Source organism: Jaculus jaculus, chromosome 3 (assembly GCF_020740685.1).
Source record: "Jaculus jaculus isolate mJacJac1 chromosome 3, mJacJac1.mat.Y.cur, whole genome shotgun sequence".
NCBI classification, from domain to species: Eukaryota; Metazoa; Chordata; class Mammalia; order Rodentia; family Dipodidae; genus Jaculus; species Jaculus jaculus.
In genome coordinates this window covers 16,246,273-16,261,638 of record NC_059104.1, presented here as the reverse complement: position 1 = coordinate 16,261,638, position 15,366 = coordinate 16,246,273, and the positions used below count along the sequence as shown (strand labels likewise).

At 46.6% G+C, this 15,366-nt stretch overlaps 1 protein-coding gene across 2 annotated transcripts in view; it reads right to left on the bottom strand.

Annotated features, from left to right (window-relative positions):
* The window catches only part of Dzip1 (DAZ interacting zinc finger protein 1), a 78,135-nt gene extending 72,114 nt beyond the window's left edge, over window positions 1-6,021 (bottom strand). The window contains exons 1-6 of one of the 2 annotated variants that reach the window (XM_045144903.1): window positions 5,713-6,021; window positions 4,999-5,089; window positions 4,410-4,618; window positions 3,267-3,545; window positions 2,818-3,132; window positions 2,584-2,754 (exon numbers count right to left, since the gene is read on the bottom strand). In XM_045144903.1, the coding sequence (XP_045000838.1) occupies window positions 2,584-2,754; window positions 2,818-3,132; window positions 3,267-3,269 (489 nt within the window). In that variant the 5' untranslated portion in view covers window positions 3,270-3,545; window positions 4,410-4,618; window positions 4,999-5,089; window positions 5,713-6,021. Of the gene's footprint in view, window positions 1-2,583; window positions 3,133-3,266; window positions 3,546-4,409; window positions 4,619-4,998; window positions 5,090-5,712 lie in introns of both variants that reach the window. The other variant, XM_045144902.1, reaches the window with a different exon arrangement.
* Between the last annotated feature and the right edge of the window lie 9,345 nt (window positions 6,022-15,366).

The window sequence follows — 15,366 nt, the reverse complement described above, 5'->3', positions numbered from 1 at the left end:
TTAAATTAATTAATTTATTTATTTGCAAACAGAGGGAGGGAGGAAGGGAAGGAGAAGGGAGGATAGAAAGAGAGAGACAATGAGCATGCTAGGACCTGTAACTACTGCAAACAAACTCCAGATGCATTACTATTTTGTGCATCTGGTTTTACATGGTTACTAGGGAATTGAACCTGGATCCTTAGGCTTTGCAGGCAAGCACCACTAAGCAATCTCTCTAGACCCTACTTTTGAATTTTTTAAAAGATATTTGTGTAAATAAACATATATGAGATATACATGTATGTATGTATGTATGTATGTATCTGTAGGAATATATAAAAATATATGAAGTTGACATATCCAGAAATGATATAAGTTCCTAGTTGTAATCATGTTTGAGAGAAAACAAAAAGCAACAGAATAGTCAGGGAGGGGGTGGCACACGCCTTTAATCCCAGCACCCGGGAAGCAGAGATAGGAGGACTGCCATGAGTTCAAGACCACCCTGAGGCTACTGACTGAATTCCAGGTAAACCTAAGCTAGAGTGAGATCCTACCTCGAAAAAAAAATTTTTTTTTTAAAGCAACAGAATTAAGAAGGAAGAAGTGCCCATTCTCTCCTTCTCTCTCTCTCTCTTCTATCTGACTCTTTCTCTCTCTCTCTCTCAAATAAATAAATAAGAAAATATTTTTTTAAAAAAGAATCTTTTCTCAAGGTGGTTCACCCAAGGCCAAACACACTTTCCCCACTTTACCTAGTGGAAGTATACCTCTTTCAGCCTTCCTTCCAGATCTGTCCCAAGCAATATTAAATCACACTGTGCTCTTCATCCTAGATTCACTGCTCTATGAATCAAGCCTGCTGCAAGACACTATTCCCAAGTCTACTGCAGCCTCTTAAGGTGAATTCTGCCAAAATCACTAGATGTGAAATCATCCTGGTCAGCTTGCTGCTAACTTTGTTATTTATCAACATCTGTCCTTCCTCTAACTAAACACAGAATGAACATCCTTAGTCTCACAATCCTAAATCCAAAGTGTTCTGAATCCTAGCTATTATCCCCCAAGAAGAAAATTCCACACCCAACCCCATGCAATATGATCTAGTCATAATGCAGGCACAATGAAAACATTGCATAAAATCACCTTCTGGCTTTCACTATAAAGTGTATTTAAAACACAAATGAATTTCAGCTTGGGCCTCATCCCCAATGTATTTCATTATGTAGATGTACACATACCAAAATACAAAATGTTTCCAATTATAAGCATTCGGAGAAGAGATATTCAACCTATATATTAATTACTGTTAGATTCAAATTTACAATATTTATCCTGGGCTCAATATATAACTAATAGTATTGGAGAGTTAGGTTTTTTTAAGCATTTAATTATTTAAGGACTATTGTCATGTAAGTCTTAGAAACAACACCTACTGAAAATTTTAGAAGTTTGTAACTCACCATGAAATGTTTAAAAACAAGGAGGGGGCCAGGCTTGATTGGCACACACCTTTAACCCCAACACTCAGGAGACAGAGGTAGAAGGATTGCTGTGAGTATAAGGCCAGCCTGGGACTAGAGTGACCTCGGAAAGGAGAGAAAAAAAGGTGGGGATGGAGTGGCAGGGACAAGGCAAGTGCAGATAATTGGGGGATCTGTGGTTTGCAGGGAGCATCAATGTTCTTGGTTACCTTGGCAACTCTTCTGTCATTTTGCATTGCAAACATTTTAGAATTTTTTAAAAATATTATTTATTTATTTATTTATTTATTTATTTATTTGAGAGCGACAGACACAGGGAGAAAGACAGATAGAGGGAGAGAGAGAGAATGGGCGCGCCAGGGCTTCCAGCCTCTGCAAACGAACTCCAGACGCGTGCGCCCCCTTGTGCATCTGGCTAACGTGGGACCTGGGGAACCGAGCCTCCAACCGGGGTCCTTAGGCTTCACAGGCAAGCGCTTAACCGCTAAGCCATCTCTCCAGCCCTAGAATGTTTTAAAATGAGAAACAAATAGGCTGGAAATATGGCTTAGGGGTGCATGCCTGCAAAGCCAAAGGACCCAGGTTCATTCCCCAGGAGCCAGATGCACAAGGTGGCACGTGGGTTTGGTGTGCGTTTGCAATGGCTCAAGGCCCTGGTGCGCCTATTCTCTATCTGTCTCAATCTCTCTCTCTCTCTTAAATAAATAAATAATCAAATAAGAAAACTGAGAGAAATAAATTCCACAAAATCATATTCTAGGTTGTTTAACAGACGGTCCTCAACAGCAATTTGCATAGGGGTTAATTTTTCATGCCATCCACTTAGTGGGGGAGGGGCAGGTTCAACAAGCAACATGTAGATGACTTCAATACAGTCATGAAGTCACCTGTTAGATGTTTAGTTATTAATTCCTGGGCTGGTTGCAGAAAGTAACGAACCGTGTCCTGTGCTGGTTAAAATTACTTTTTTTTTTTTTTTTTTTTTTGGCCTAAATCTGCTGTTTCTTCCAATGTGCAAATCTTTGAAAGGAAGGCTGTTAGAGGAAAGGCCTCTTAGCGGGAACTGGGCGGTTGTGTGTTACGGACCATGACGCTAAGCAAGCATCTTGTTCCCCACCTGGTAGTAGCTGGCTTTGGCCTCCATCATCATCTGCTGGGTGGAGAGCATTTTCTTCCTGCGCTTACACTCCTCCTTCAAGAGCTTTATCTCGCCCGCCTGCTTGCTGAGCAGCTGTTTGCTCTGCTGGCAGTCGCTCTGGCTCAGGCGCAGCCTCTCCTCCACCAGGCGCAGCTGCGACGTCAGGAAGTCCTGCGAGTGCATCAGGTACTCGATGGTGAGCTGCGCCAGGCGGATGAGCTTCAGCAGCACCGGGTCCACCCCGGACTGGCAGTGAGGACACTTCTCGTCCTCCAGCTTGCAGAAGGTGATGTTCATGATGTTCTCCTGCAACGTCAGCACGTCCACGGCGCCGGCCACCTTGTCCACGTCGATGGCGCTCAGTCGCCTCCAGTCCACGTTCTCCAGCCGCGGACGGAACTGGAAGAAGGGTAAGGGACCCGACGCCGCGCTGGGGGGGACAAAGGCCACCGGGGCCGCACCTGCCTCAGGGCCATCGAGTCCCTCGGGGCTGTTGGCCAGGGGGTAGTAGACGTGCTTCTGGAAGGGCTGCGGAGAAAAGAGGAAGGATGGAGGGAGAGACAGAGCCTGGGCGGGGGGGGGAGGGGGAGTCCAGCCAGCCCCATCCATCATCCCTTGCCCAGCACCCCCGGATGGGCATCACTGGCCACGCGCCTTCTTACCATGCTTGCAAGTTAAGTCTGCTGCTTTAGGCTTGCATCGGAGGAGCGGAGCAGTGTGGTCTACCTGGCCCAGGTCCCCCTCTGGACCGCCGCCACCACACCACACCCCTACTGAGCAGGAGAAGGCTGGCTGGTGGCCAGTGGTGGTGGTGGCGGCGGCGGCGGCGGCGGCGGCGGCGGCTGTGGCCCGGGGTCTGAGCGTCCAGGGCGTTGCTATGGTAGCGCCCAGCCCCGACCGGTGTCCGCCCGCGCGCACGACTTCAGCATGCGCCCAGGAACCTGTAGGACCAGAGAAGACCTCCTGGACCAGCTCGAATTGCCACAGCCTCTCACCTGGAAGGAGCATCTCCCGGCCTTGGGGCATCATCTTCCCTGGTCTCCAGGTCCCAAGACAGGAGGGTCAGTGAGCCACGTCCTGGAATTTTTCAGTCATCGCTACTATTTTTCCGCCCCCGGCGCCCCATCGTACCTTCGGTTTTTTTTTTTTTTTTTTTTTGAGATGAGAAATATCTTATCTATCCTCATCTTTTGCACTCTTTTAGAAAACGTGTGACAACACAACTGTACAACTAACCGAGACCATAAAGGCGAGCGGAAGATCCGGGGTGGTGGAAATGTTCTATGGGTTGATTGCAGTAGTGTTTGGCCACGGGGATATACATGTGTCAATTTTTATGATACAGTAAAGTGATATAAAAATTAAAGTTGTAGTTAGCTGGACTTACTAGATTCTTATATCCAAGATACTTTTTAGGGATTTTTTTTTCCCCTCTGTGGGTGAGCAACCTAAGCATCGCATTAATTTTTTTTTTTTTAATTTATTTCATTAGAGAGAAAGAGGGAGACAGAGAATGGGCACACCAGGCCCTTCAGCCACTTCAAACAAACTCCAGACGCAGGCACCATCTTGTGCATGTGGCTTATGTGGGTACTGGAGAATTGAACCTGGATCCTTTGGCTTTGTAGGCTAGTGCCTTAACTGCTAAGCCATCTCTCCAGCCCCCCTAAACATCACATTTTGATAAAGTTATAAACCAATGAACTCTCCATATAAATATTTAGTTTGTCTTTCCAAAAGCATTTCTTAACATGCTGAAGACAGATGGCTGGGACCTTCTCGTTTTATAAGGCTATGGTATTTACCTTACACACTCGTGTGTGGGCTGCATTCTGGAGAACCTTAAAATATTTCTAGCAGCGACTCGAAGACCTCAGGCCTCTCATTTTGGGGGGTCTTCCGGAGGCTGCCAGTGGTCACCACAGAGATCAATGAGCTGAGGAAAAGCCAGGCATTCCTCAATCCACCAGGGAGGCCCTGCTTGCACCAACCATGAGGAAATCTTTTTTCTTTCCTAACAGGTCAAATATGTGAACAGAAGAAAGGGAGATGCAATTCAGGGTAACCAGGTGGAAGCAAAGTTGTAGCATCAAGTATTTTGCGCACTTTCCAGGTATAGTGAACTAAAGCCACATGAACGCATCCAAGAAACGCTGCATGCACTTCATATGAAACACGCATACGCAAAAAAAAAAAAAAAAAAAAAAAAATCCTAACGGACCTTCCAAAATTGAAAGAAAAATAAAAAGAGCTATTAATGATTCACTGCAGCCCCGCATAAAAGTACTAAATGGGTTCAAAGTTTGATTCTTCGGTTTACTTGCTACCTGACTTAGAACGGATCTGTCCTTCCTAGGCCTCACGTTTCCCATTGAAGGGCACCGGGATACCGACCTGGCAGGTCTGTGGACTCTGGGCTCCATCCAATGGGTTGGCAGGGTCAGCGGGAACAAGGGCTATTGCTCAACCGACGTATCCCCAGCACCTAGCGGCAAAGAGAGGGCGTTCAGAATGCGCCCAACAGACGCGCAGCATCCACATCCCTCCTGTGCGCTCTGCCTCTGGCCTGGGAAAGGGAATGCACGCTGGCTCGGGGCCAAAGGCCTGCGAGCTGAACGTGGAGGCGGCTGGCGCGCTCTTTGTGGGGGGCAGAGGGGGCGGTCAGGGTTCCCGGGGAGGAGGCGCGCATGGAGGCCTGAGAGGCATCCATTCACCAGTCGCCGCCCCGAGCCTGGAGCGTCTGCCCTTAGCCATCCTCGCCCCCAAGGTCGGATCTCCACGACAAGATGGCCGGAACAGGAAAGAAAGGGGGCACTTTCCTATTCCTCCCCGCCTCCCATCCCAGGCCGGCTTCCCGGACCCTGCTGCACCGCGCCCGGCATCCCGGGCGCACGGCACCGCGGTCCTATAAAGACAAAGGCCGGAGAAAGCGGGGTCCGGGAGCGGCCTTGGTGGGGGAGGTCCTCCTTGGAAAGCGCATGGGAAGAGAGGGCTGGCGGGCGGCCACGCCGGAGGGATCTGCAGCGGTACGGATCTCAGCGGACGGAGGCGGCCGAAGGGCCCGGCTCCGCGAGCATCCCGGCCAGCGCATCCCGGACCTCGGCTCACCCGAGCTGCGCGCTCCTGGGCGAAAGCCGGGCGCTGCGAGCGGACGGGGCGTCCCGGGAGGAGTGCGGGTGATGGTGGTGGCGGTGGGGGAGGTTACCCAGACCCCAGGGGCTCTGCGGAATCAGAAGCGAGGTTCTCCGAGGCCGAGGGAGGAGCAGCCTGGCGGGAAGAGAAGGCAGGCCGGCTCCTTCTTTTCCAAGGGTGCAAGATGGAGCGTGCCTTGTCTGGGGGCAAGTTGTGGCAAGGCGAGAGGCTCGGCGCCGCCGCTCTGGGGCCCTCCTAGAGTCCCGGCCCGTGGGTGTCTGCGGATCCCCCACCCCCCTCCCGCCCCCCGTCCCCTCCGCGATCTCCCGGTGGCCTCTTCCCTCGGCTGCCCGGCGGCTCTGGCAGCGGGGCGGGACCGTGCGAGTCTACACCGCAGCGCTCCAAGGCGCTGGGCCAATCCCGCCGCCGCGGCCGGCACGTGGTGCGGGGCGACGCTCTGTTGCTGGCCGGGAGTGCGAACCCTGGGAAGGCTTTGCAAAATAGAATTCCCCCTACTCTGTAGTTAGCCTGGCTTCCAACTAGCTCAGGTCCCACAAACGCTAACGTGGATTCTTTTTCTTCTGAGAAGAGATGCGTTTTAACCGCCAGAACCTGCAGATGAGTGCGTGGACTGTATTTTTTCGCCCTAAAATCGGAACACATGATCTGACCATGGGGCAGAAATCAGAACTCTGTATAAATAATGCTATCCAGGGCTGGAAGGATGGCTTAGCGGTTAAGGCATTTGCCTGCAAAGCCAAAGGACCCAGGTTCACTTCCCCAGGACCCACGTTAGCCAGATGCACAAGGGGGCGCATGCGCCTGGAGTTCATTTACAGTGGCTGGAGGCCCTGGAACGCCCATTCTTTCCCTCCCTCCCTCCCTCTCTCTCTCTCTCTCTCTCTCTCTCTCTCCCTCTCTCTCTCTCCCCCTCCCTCCCGCCCCGTTTCTCTGTCAAATAAATAAATAAATAAATAAAAATAATGCTATCCAGAAAGCATACAGATAGTGGGATGGAGGGAGGGAAGTAGAGACAAAGAGAGAGAGAGAGAGAGAGAAAGAATGGGCACACCAGGGCCTCTTGTTGCTGCAGCTGGCCTCTATATACGTGTACCACTCTGTCCATCTGGGTACTGGTTACATGGGTGCTGGGAAGTCGAACCGACAGGTAGGCTTTGCAAGGAAGTACAACGGGCTGAGCCATTGTCCTAGCTTTGCATATATCATTTAAAAAATGTTTCTATTTATTTACTTGGGAGAGAGAGAGAAAGAAATAAAAATGAACACGCCAGGTCCTCTAGTCATAGCAGGCAAACTACACTCTCATGTGTCACTCTGTGCATCTGGCTTACGTGGGTACTGGGTAATCGGACCTAGGTTCTTCAAGCTTCGCAGGCAAGCGTCTTAACCGCTGAGCCATCTCTCCAAACCTCCCCCCCACACACACACACACGCGCGTGCGCGCGCACCCGCACCACCATATACCATTTTAACCATGCAGTTGAGCCAGGTTGAGGAATCTGGGTGCATCTTTTACAAAATCTTAGTGCAGTGAAGTAAAGTTTCCAGGAACAAAAGCCGCACGTGTGTTAGCATTCATGTCTGTTTAGAATTACAGTGACTGTGAGGAACTAGAATGTACCAGGTCTTTGCCCCCTGCCTAGCTGTTTATTGTCCATCTTAATGTGTGACCTAACATTCTTGTGACTATCAGGTAAATCCTTTGGCCATATACTGCCCTGCCCCTCCCCCACCCCCACAGCTTCCACTACCCTAAAGGCTAAGAATATCATCAGGTGGCATCTGAGACGTGTGGTGACTTCCCTGCTTCACTGTAACCTGTCCACCTGATGATTTCATCGGTGTGTTTGAAAAGTGTCTTGATTTATGACCTTTTTTTTCCTTTGCTCCAGAAACTTCACAAAACTGTAACCACATTGCAACCTAGAATTTGGAGTAACCTGATTCTGTGTACCCAAGCCATGGTCACTCATATTTGGCTCCAGAATAAGCTATCTCTTATTCCCTTTGAGGGGAGAGCTGCTTTTATTATGCTTTTATGTCAACAGTGTCTATTATAACCACCTCCCTCCCCCCAAAAAAATGCTTTTAATTTTGGAAAGTGGTGACTGCAGAACTTTTTTTTTTAATTTTTATTTATTTGAGAGTGACCGACAGAGAAAGAAAGAGGCAGAGAGAGAGAGAGAGAGAGAGAACGAGAGAGAGAGAGAGAGAATGGTCGTGCCAGGGCCTCCAGCCACTGCAAAGGAACTCCAGACACGGGCGCCCCCTTGTGCATCTGGCTAACATGGGTCCTGGAGAATCGAGCCTCGAACCAGGGTCCTTAGGCTTCACAGGCAAGCGCTTAACCACTAAGCCATCTCTCCAGCCCAACTGCAGAACTTTTAAAGGACAACACATCCCCACGTAGAGGCCTTGCCTTGTGCTTCTTGTTTCTCTGACTGGATGGAGCTTGTCCCATCAATCTTGAGCACAGATCACCATATTTATACTTCAATAAGCATTTGTGTTGCATTCCTTGCTCTAGTAAAAATCATAGGGCCTCCAAGAGCAGTCCTGCAATAATAAACAAGTCTAATATTAAAATGTTTTGATACCAGTGGGAGAGTTGGCTCAGTGGCTAATGGTGCTTACTTGCATCTGGAGTCCACTTGTAGTGGGCAGAGGCCTTGGTGCACCCACACGCACTCTCATGCTGCCTCTTTCTGACTCATAATTAAGTAATTTTTTCGGGCTGGAGAAATAGTATAGTGGTTAAGCGCTTGCCTGTGAAGCCGAAAGACCCTGGTTCAAGGCTCGATTCCCCAGGACCCACATTAGCCAGATGCACAAGGGGGCGCATGCGTCTGGAGTTCGTTTGCAGTGGCTGGAGGCCCTGGTGCACCCATTCTCTCTCTCGCTATCTGCCTCTTTCTCTCTCTGTCGCTCTCAAATAAATAAATAAAAATTTAAAAAATAAATAATTTTTTGAGGCAAGCCCAACAGACTGGCCTTTTTTTAAAAAAAAAATTTATTTATTTATTTATTTGAGAGTGACAGGCACAGAGAGAAAGACAGATAGAGGGAGAGAGAGAGAATGGGTGTGCCAGGGCTTCCAGCCTCTGCAAACGAACTCCAGACGCGTGCGCCCCCTTGTGCATCTGGTTAACATGGGACCTAGGGAACCGAGCCTCGAACCGGGGTCCTTAGGCTTCACAGGCAAGCACTTAACCGCTAAGCCATCTCTCCAGCCCCATACTCTCTTTAAAAATCCTCTAAGTGACAGGTTTTGTGGTGCAGACCTGTATTCCTAGAAACTGGGTGGCTGAGGCAGAAGGCATCAGCAGTTTGTCTACAGAGCTAGTTGGAGACCAGCATGATGCAGTAAGAGGCCTTGTCTCAACACTAAATGAAACAAGCAAAAATGCGGACAGTCACAGCTGTCCTGGTGACCGCAGAGTCCCGTGCTGTTCTTGGCATAACTCAACTACAGTTGCTTCCCATGCAACTCAAGAAAACGTTTCATCCACTGGAATGAGAGGAAGCAGAAGCCCTTTAGCAGATTGCTTGGTGTGTTACTGGTAATTGTCCTGAAAGCTGAGAGCTAAGTCTGAGTCTCAGTTACTGGTGTATGTGGTACAACGTTTTGTTTCGCATTCCTCTCCTCAGTGATCAGTGATGAAATGAGGAGAAACTGACATTTTTCAATGGTTGAATCAAAAACCACCTTTCTTTTTGCCTTTAGGTTTAGAAGATACTAAGATACTGGATCATGATCCTATCTTTCTTTGATTTGGAATATAAAAGAGGGGGGAGGAGATGGACTTTGGAAAGGTGACAGCGATTTTTTTAAATCAGTTTTACATGTAATATGTGGTTATAAAACATATATCTCACTTAAGTGACTACAAATCATTGTCTATTATTTAAAGCCAACAAAACAGCATAGCAGTTCTAAGTTTAATAATGTTAAGTATTGTATAGAAATATATTGGAAGCAAAGTTCAGTTAATGACAATTGTGTATATGTTACTGATGCTGTAAATTATTTTTAATAAAAAAATTGTATTATCAAAAAAACAAAAAAAAAGAAAAACTCTCATCGACATGCTCTCAACCATGTGATTGGGCTAAGAGCAGCACATATATAAATGACACTGCTGTAGGACCCCTCAAAATTAAGGGTGTTCTTAGAGGAAGGGAAACACAGTGAGGAATGCGCCATTCATTACAACCTACCCCTTCCCGCTCAAGTGGGCATCATGCAAATGTCAGTTTCCTGTGTGCTGCATTAACAAAGTACTTCAGATGGAGTAACTTCCAAAGAATCTCAAGGTCATTTCCTCTTCGTTCTGGAGGCTAGGAAAGATAAGAATGAAGCACCAGAACGTTTAATCATGTGGTTAGAAGCTGGTCTTCTACCCAATGTGGCCCCTCTGATGCTGACTCCCTCAGGAAGAAAGGACCCTGTGCCCTCGTATGGCAAGGCAGTGGAGAAGAGCCTTTGCATTATTATTATTGTTGTTGTTGTTTTTTCAAGGTTGGGTCTCGCTCTAGCCCAGGCTGACCTGGAATTCACTGGGGAGTCAGGCTCAGGCTGGTCTTGAATTTATAGTGATCCTCTTACCTCTACCTCCCAAATGTTTAAAGGCATGACCCGCCATGCCCGGCTCAATTCTATCTTATTTCTTCAATTAGTGGCCTAAAAGGAAATGTAACCAGCAACAGCTTACTTCAGAAGAAACAGAAAAGGAATAAAGAAAAGATAGATTATATTTCATGACCCATTAAGAAATAAAGTAGCTGGCCTGGTGAAATGGCTTAGTGGCTAAGGCATTTGCCTGGGAAGCCTAAGGACCCCGGTTTGATTCCCCAGGACCCATGTAAGCTGGATGCACAAGGGGGCACATACATCCGGAGTTCGTTTGCAATGGCTAAAGGTCCTGGTGCGCCCATTCTCTCTTTCTCTCTATCTGCCTGTCTGTCTTTCAAATAAACAAACAAATAAATAATTTTTTAAAAAAAGAAATAAAGTAGCTGGGGCTAGAGAGATGGCCCTGCGGTTAAGTCATTTGCCTGAGAAGCCAAAGGACCCAGGCTTGATTCCCCAGGACCCATGTAAGGGGCACATGTGTCTGGAGTTTGTTTGCAGTGGCTATAGACTGGCGTGCCCACTCTCTCTCTCTCTTTCTCCTTGCAAATAAATAAATAAAATAAAATAAAAATGAAATGGAGGGCTGGAGAGATGGCTTAGCGGTTAAGCGCTTGCCTGTGAAGCCTAAAGACCCCGGTTCGAGGCTCGGTTCCCCAGGTCCCACGTTAGCCAGATGCACAAGGGGGCGCACGCGTCTGGAGTTCGTTTGCAGAGGCTGGAAGCCCTGGCGCGCCCATTCTCTCTCTCTCCCTCTATCTGTCTTTCTGTCTGTGTCTGTCACTCTCAAATAAATAAATAAAAAATTTTTTAAAAAAAAACACGAAAAGAAATGGAGTAGGTGATACCCCTCCTTGAGCACTATTGGCAGTTAAAGGTTGCTGGGGAAGGGGCCTGTAGCCGCTGGTACGTTTCCTGTGTTGTAGTAAATAACCCCTCACCTATGTTTACGCAAGCAACTCTCACTAAATCCAGAGGGCCACCCCCCCCCCCAAACGATATCAGAGTAGAAGAAAACTAATTGTTAAGAAGGCGTTCATTGGGATGGGGAGGGGAAAAGACATGGCAATGTGGGTGAATGGAACCAAAATAAATTTTATGCATGCATTGTCAACAAAAATTTGTTACTTTTTAAAAAAAGAGAAATTAAGGTAACTAGTAATTCAGATCTTTCGAGGCTAAGGAACCACATATGTTCAGATAACACATTACATAAAAATACCATATCTAAGGGGATGGTGTTCACCGTTAACATATGTTGTATTATGAAACTCAAAAGATTACAGAGCAGGGAAATGGAAGGAGCCCAGATTTTAAAGACATTGGGTGGAAAATGACATTTTGCCTGAAGTCTGTGTAACATCTGGGCTTCCGTTTAAATGAGATCATAGTTACTTTATTCTGAAATCTTAGAATTAAGAAACAATTATAAACATGGAAAATATTAGCACAGCTATGTCAATAATAATTTTAAATATGAATGATATAACTCAGTCTATTAAATGTGGCCCTCACCAGGCATGGTGGCACACACCTTTAATCCTAGCACTCGGGAGGCAGAGGTAGGAGGATCACTGTGAGTTTGAGGCCACCCTGAGACTCCATAGTGTATTCCAGGTCAGCCTTTTTTTTTTTGTAATTTGATTGTTATGACTATGGTCCCACCTGCAGAATGACTAAGACCACTTTACCTCTGATGGTTAGAAACTTCTGCATGGGCACAGCACCTTGAGGTTCTCCCATCCCTTTGGGTTCTGGGAGCCCATTTTAGTGGCCCTTTCTACTCTCAGCATTCCATGGCCAGAAAGGAATTTTTTTTTCTGAGGTAGAATTTCACTCTAGTCCAGGCTGACCTGGAATTCACTATGTAGCCTCAGGGTGGCCTCAAACTCACAGTGATCCTCCTACCTCTGCCTCCTGAGTGCTGGGATTAAAGGCGTGCGCCACCACATCTGGCTAACTTTTTTGTATTTTGTATAATGTACTATTTATTTATTTGAGAGAGAGAAAGAGGGATAGGGTGAGAGAAAGAGAGAGAGAGAGAAAAAAAAATGGGCGCGCCAGGGCCTCCAGCCACTGAAAATTAGCTCCAGACGCGTGCGTCCCCTTGTGCTCTGGCTTCTGTGGGTTCTGGAGAATTGAACCTGGATCTTTTGGCTTGCAGGCAAATGCCTTAAACGCTAAGCCATCTCTCCAGTCTCCAGAAAGGAATTTTTGGGAAGACTTACCAGTCCCCTCAAGAGGGAGATACAAAATTTGTTCATTGCGACTTCATACCCCTTCCTTTCACCTGTCTTCCTTCTCTGCACAAGCTAGGAAGCAAAAAGCCATATGCATCCAGCTGTCTTCCCAGGTCGTATTTTAAAAAATTTTTTATTTATTTATTCATTTTGGTTTTACGAGGTAGGGTTTCACTCTAGCCCAGGCTGACCTGGAATTCACTATGTAGTCTCAAGGTGTCCTCGAACACACCGCGATCCTCCTACCTCTGCCTCCCAAGTGCTGGGATTAAAGGTGTGCGCCATCACGCCTAGCTTCCGGGTCACATTTTAGAAGCACATTAGTTTCTTCCAATTAGATAATCTCAATTCCTTTAAAATTCCAACTTACTCCTACTTGCTTTAAAAGACACAAGTGAGACAGGTATTTTCCTACTGCTTTTTTTTTTTTTTTCCTTTTTCCTTTTTTCTTTTTCTTTTCTTTCTTTTTTTTTTTTTTTTTTTTTTTTTTTTTTTTTTTTTTTTTGAGACAAAGTGTGACTATATAGCCTGGGCTGGTCTTGAATTAATGATCCTCCTGCCTGGCTTCCCTAGGGTTGGAATTGTTGGCATGCAATACCTCATCCAGCCTATTCTTTTTTTTTTGTTTTGTTTTTGTTTTTTCGAGGTAGGGTCTCATTCTGGCTCAGGCTGACCTGGAATTTACTATGAGGTCTCAGGGTGGCCTCGAACTCTCGGTGATCCTCCTACCTCTGCCTCCCGAGTGCTGGGATTAAAGGCGTGCGCCACCACACCCGGCAATCAGCCTATTCTTATCATTGTTGCCGTGCTAGGTCATGGGGTTGGGGTGTCATAGGCAAAAGTGGCAGCTGAACTCAGCCTATCTAGTCAGAACTTTCAAGAGTGTCAAAGGCTCCTCAGAGTTAGCTACACTGGTTTTCCTAATGTCTGAATCTGACAGCTCCAAGGCTGTCTCCTCAGTCTTGGTATTGCTTAGCAATTTGGGTAATTTTGCAAGCTTCCAATTCTGCTCACACTCCTTACTGCTTACCCTACCTAGACTGGCCTCAACTTCCTATCATTAAGGCTACACTGATTTTCCTTACTAAACTATATTTTATTATTGAAAGTTCTCCCAAAGGTGTAAGGAGATACTTTGAATATATAATCTATCCAATTATTTAAACTCTTTTCCTATCATCTTTGAATTCCTTCCTGTAATATTTTTATTTTTTATTTTTTGCTTTCTCCAGGTAGGGTCTCGCTGTGACCCAGGCTGAACTGGAATTCACTATGTTGTCTCAGGGTGGCCTCGAACTCACAGCAATCCTCCTACCTCTGCCTCCCGAGTGCTGGGATTAAAGGCATACACCACCGCGCCTGGATGCCCTCTCTATTTTTAAAGATGTAAATAAGCAAATTCCTGTATACTCTTCTAGATTTCTAACTCTTGTGAAGCCCTCCTGTGCACAGGAAGTTTGTACTCTGGCAGCCAAGGGGAATTGTTGGCTCTCACATGCAAAGGTGGCCAACTTTGCTTTGCTGAATAAGGAACAGAGAGGACATAAGTCCCAATAGTTTGAGGATTTCAGATCCTGTAGCTGAGTTGTTGCCAGGTTTGCTGGAGACACATGGATGACTTGCTAAAATGGACAGATGGGCCAACCTGGAACTTCTGATATAGAAAGCCTGGGGGTGGGGTTATAACATTTGTATTTATTTATTTGCTAGTAGAGAGAGAAGAGACAGAATGAAGGACAGAGACACACACAGAGAACATAGGCATGCTAGGGTCTTTTGCCACTGCCAGTGAACTCCAGATGCCTATGTGCCACTTTGTGTGTCTGGCTTTACCTGAGTGCCAGGGCACAGAATCCTGGCCTGCAGGCTTTAGGGTTTCTGCACCCTCTTAACTGCCGCCCTTTCCTCTTGTCGTGCTCTGCTTCTTATGACCAGCTGTCCCTCGTTGAGCCCAACTCACAAAGACAATTCCTACGCTTATTTAGCCCCTCAGAAATGGATTTACTCATCCATCACAGAACGAATATCACTTAGGTAAATTTTTTGAGACTTGATCTTTTTCTTTTTAAATTTTATGTGAGATTGAAAACATAGCATGGTGCCAACTTGCTTTCTTGATCCCTTTAAGTTGCTCAAAGGCAACAATCATTTAACTCTCCAAGACCCAGTTTTAGATGAGATGTTTCTGTCAGAGTGTGAATGGACAGCTTATATTCTTTTGTCTCATTTTAGTCCAATAATTAATTCCTCGCAGCTCACAGTTCCCTAAGGATGCCTATTCTCAGGTATCAGTTTTCCTTACTTTTATTTATTTATTTTTCCAGCAGAGAGAGATAGAGAGAAGAGAGAGAGAGGCAGAATGCTCACACCGGGGCCTCTAGCTGCTGCAAACAAACTCCAGATGCATGCACTACCTTGTGCATCTGCCTTTACGTGGATACTGGGGAATCAGACTTGGGGTTGTTAGGATTTGCAGCTAGCACCTTAACTGCTGAGCAATCTCTCCAGCCCATAAACTACCTTGTTTTTTTTTTCCTTGCTTTTTAGTAACAGAAACTGTTAATTAAAGGGCTAAGGTTTCTGGCAGGATATTGGATAGCTTACAGTGTCAATGGCAAAAGATGGTGACTGTAGAAAAAAAAAGCCACACCAGGCAACACGGCAGGAGCTCCAGGAGGAACTGGTCACGTTACATATCATTAGATCGGAATTTCAAATCTCACACCACAAGTTAGGGCT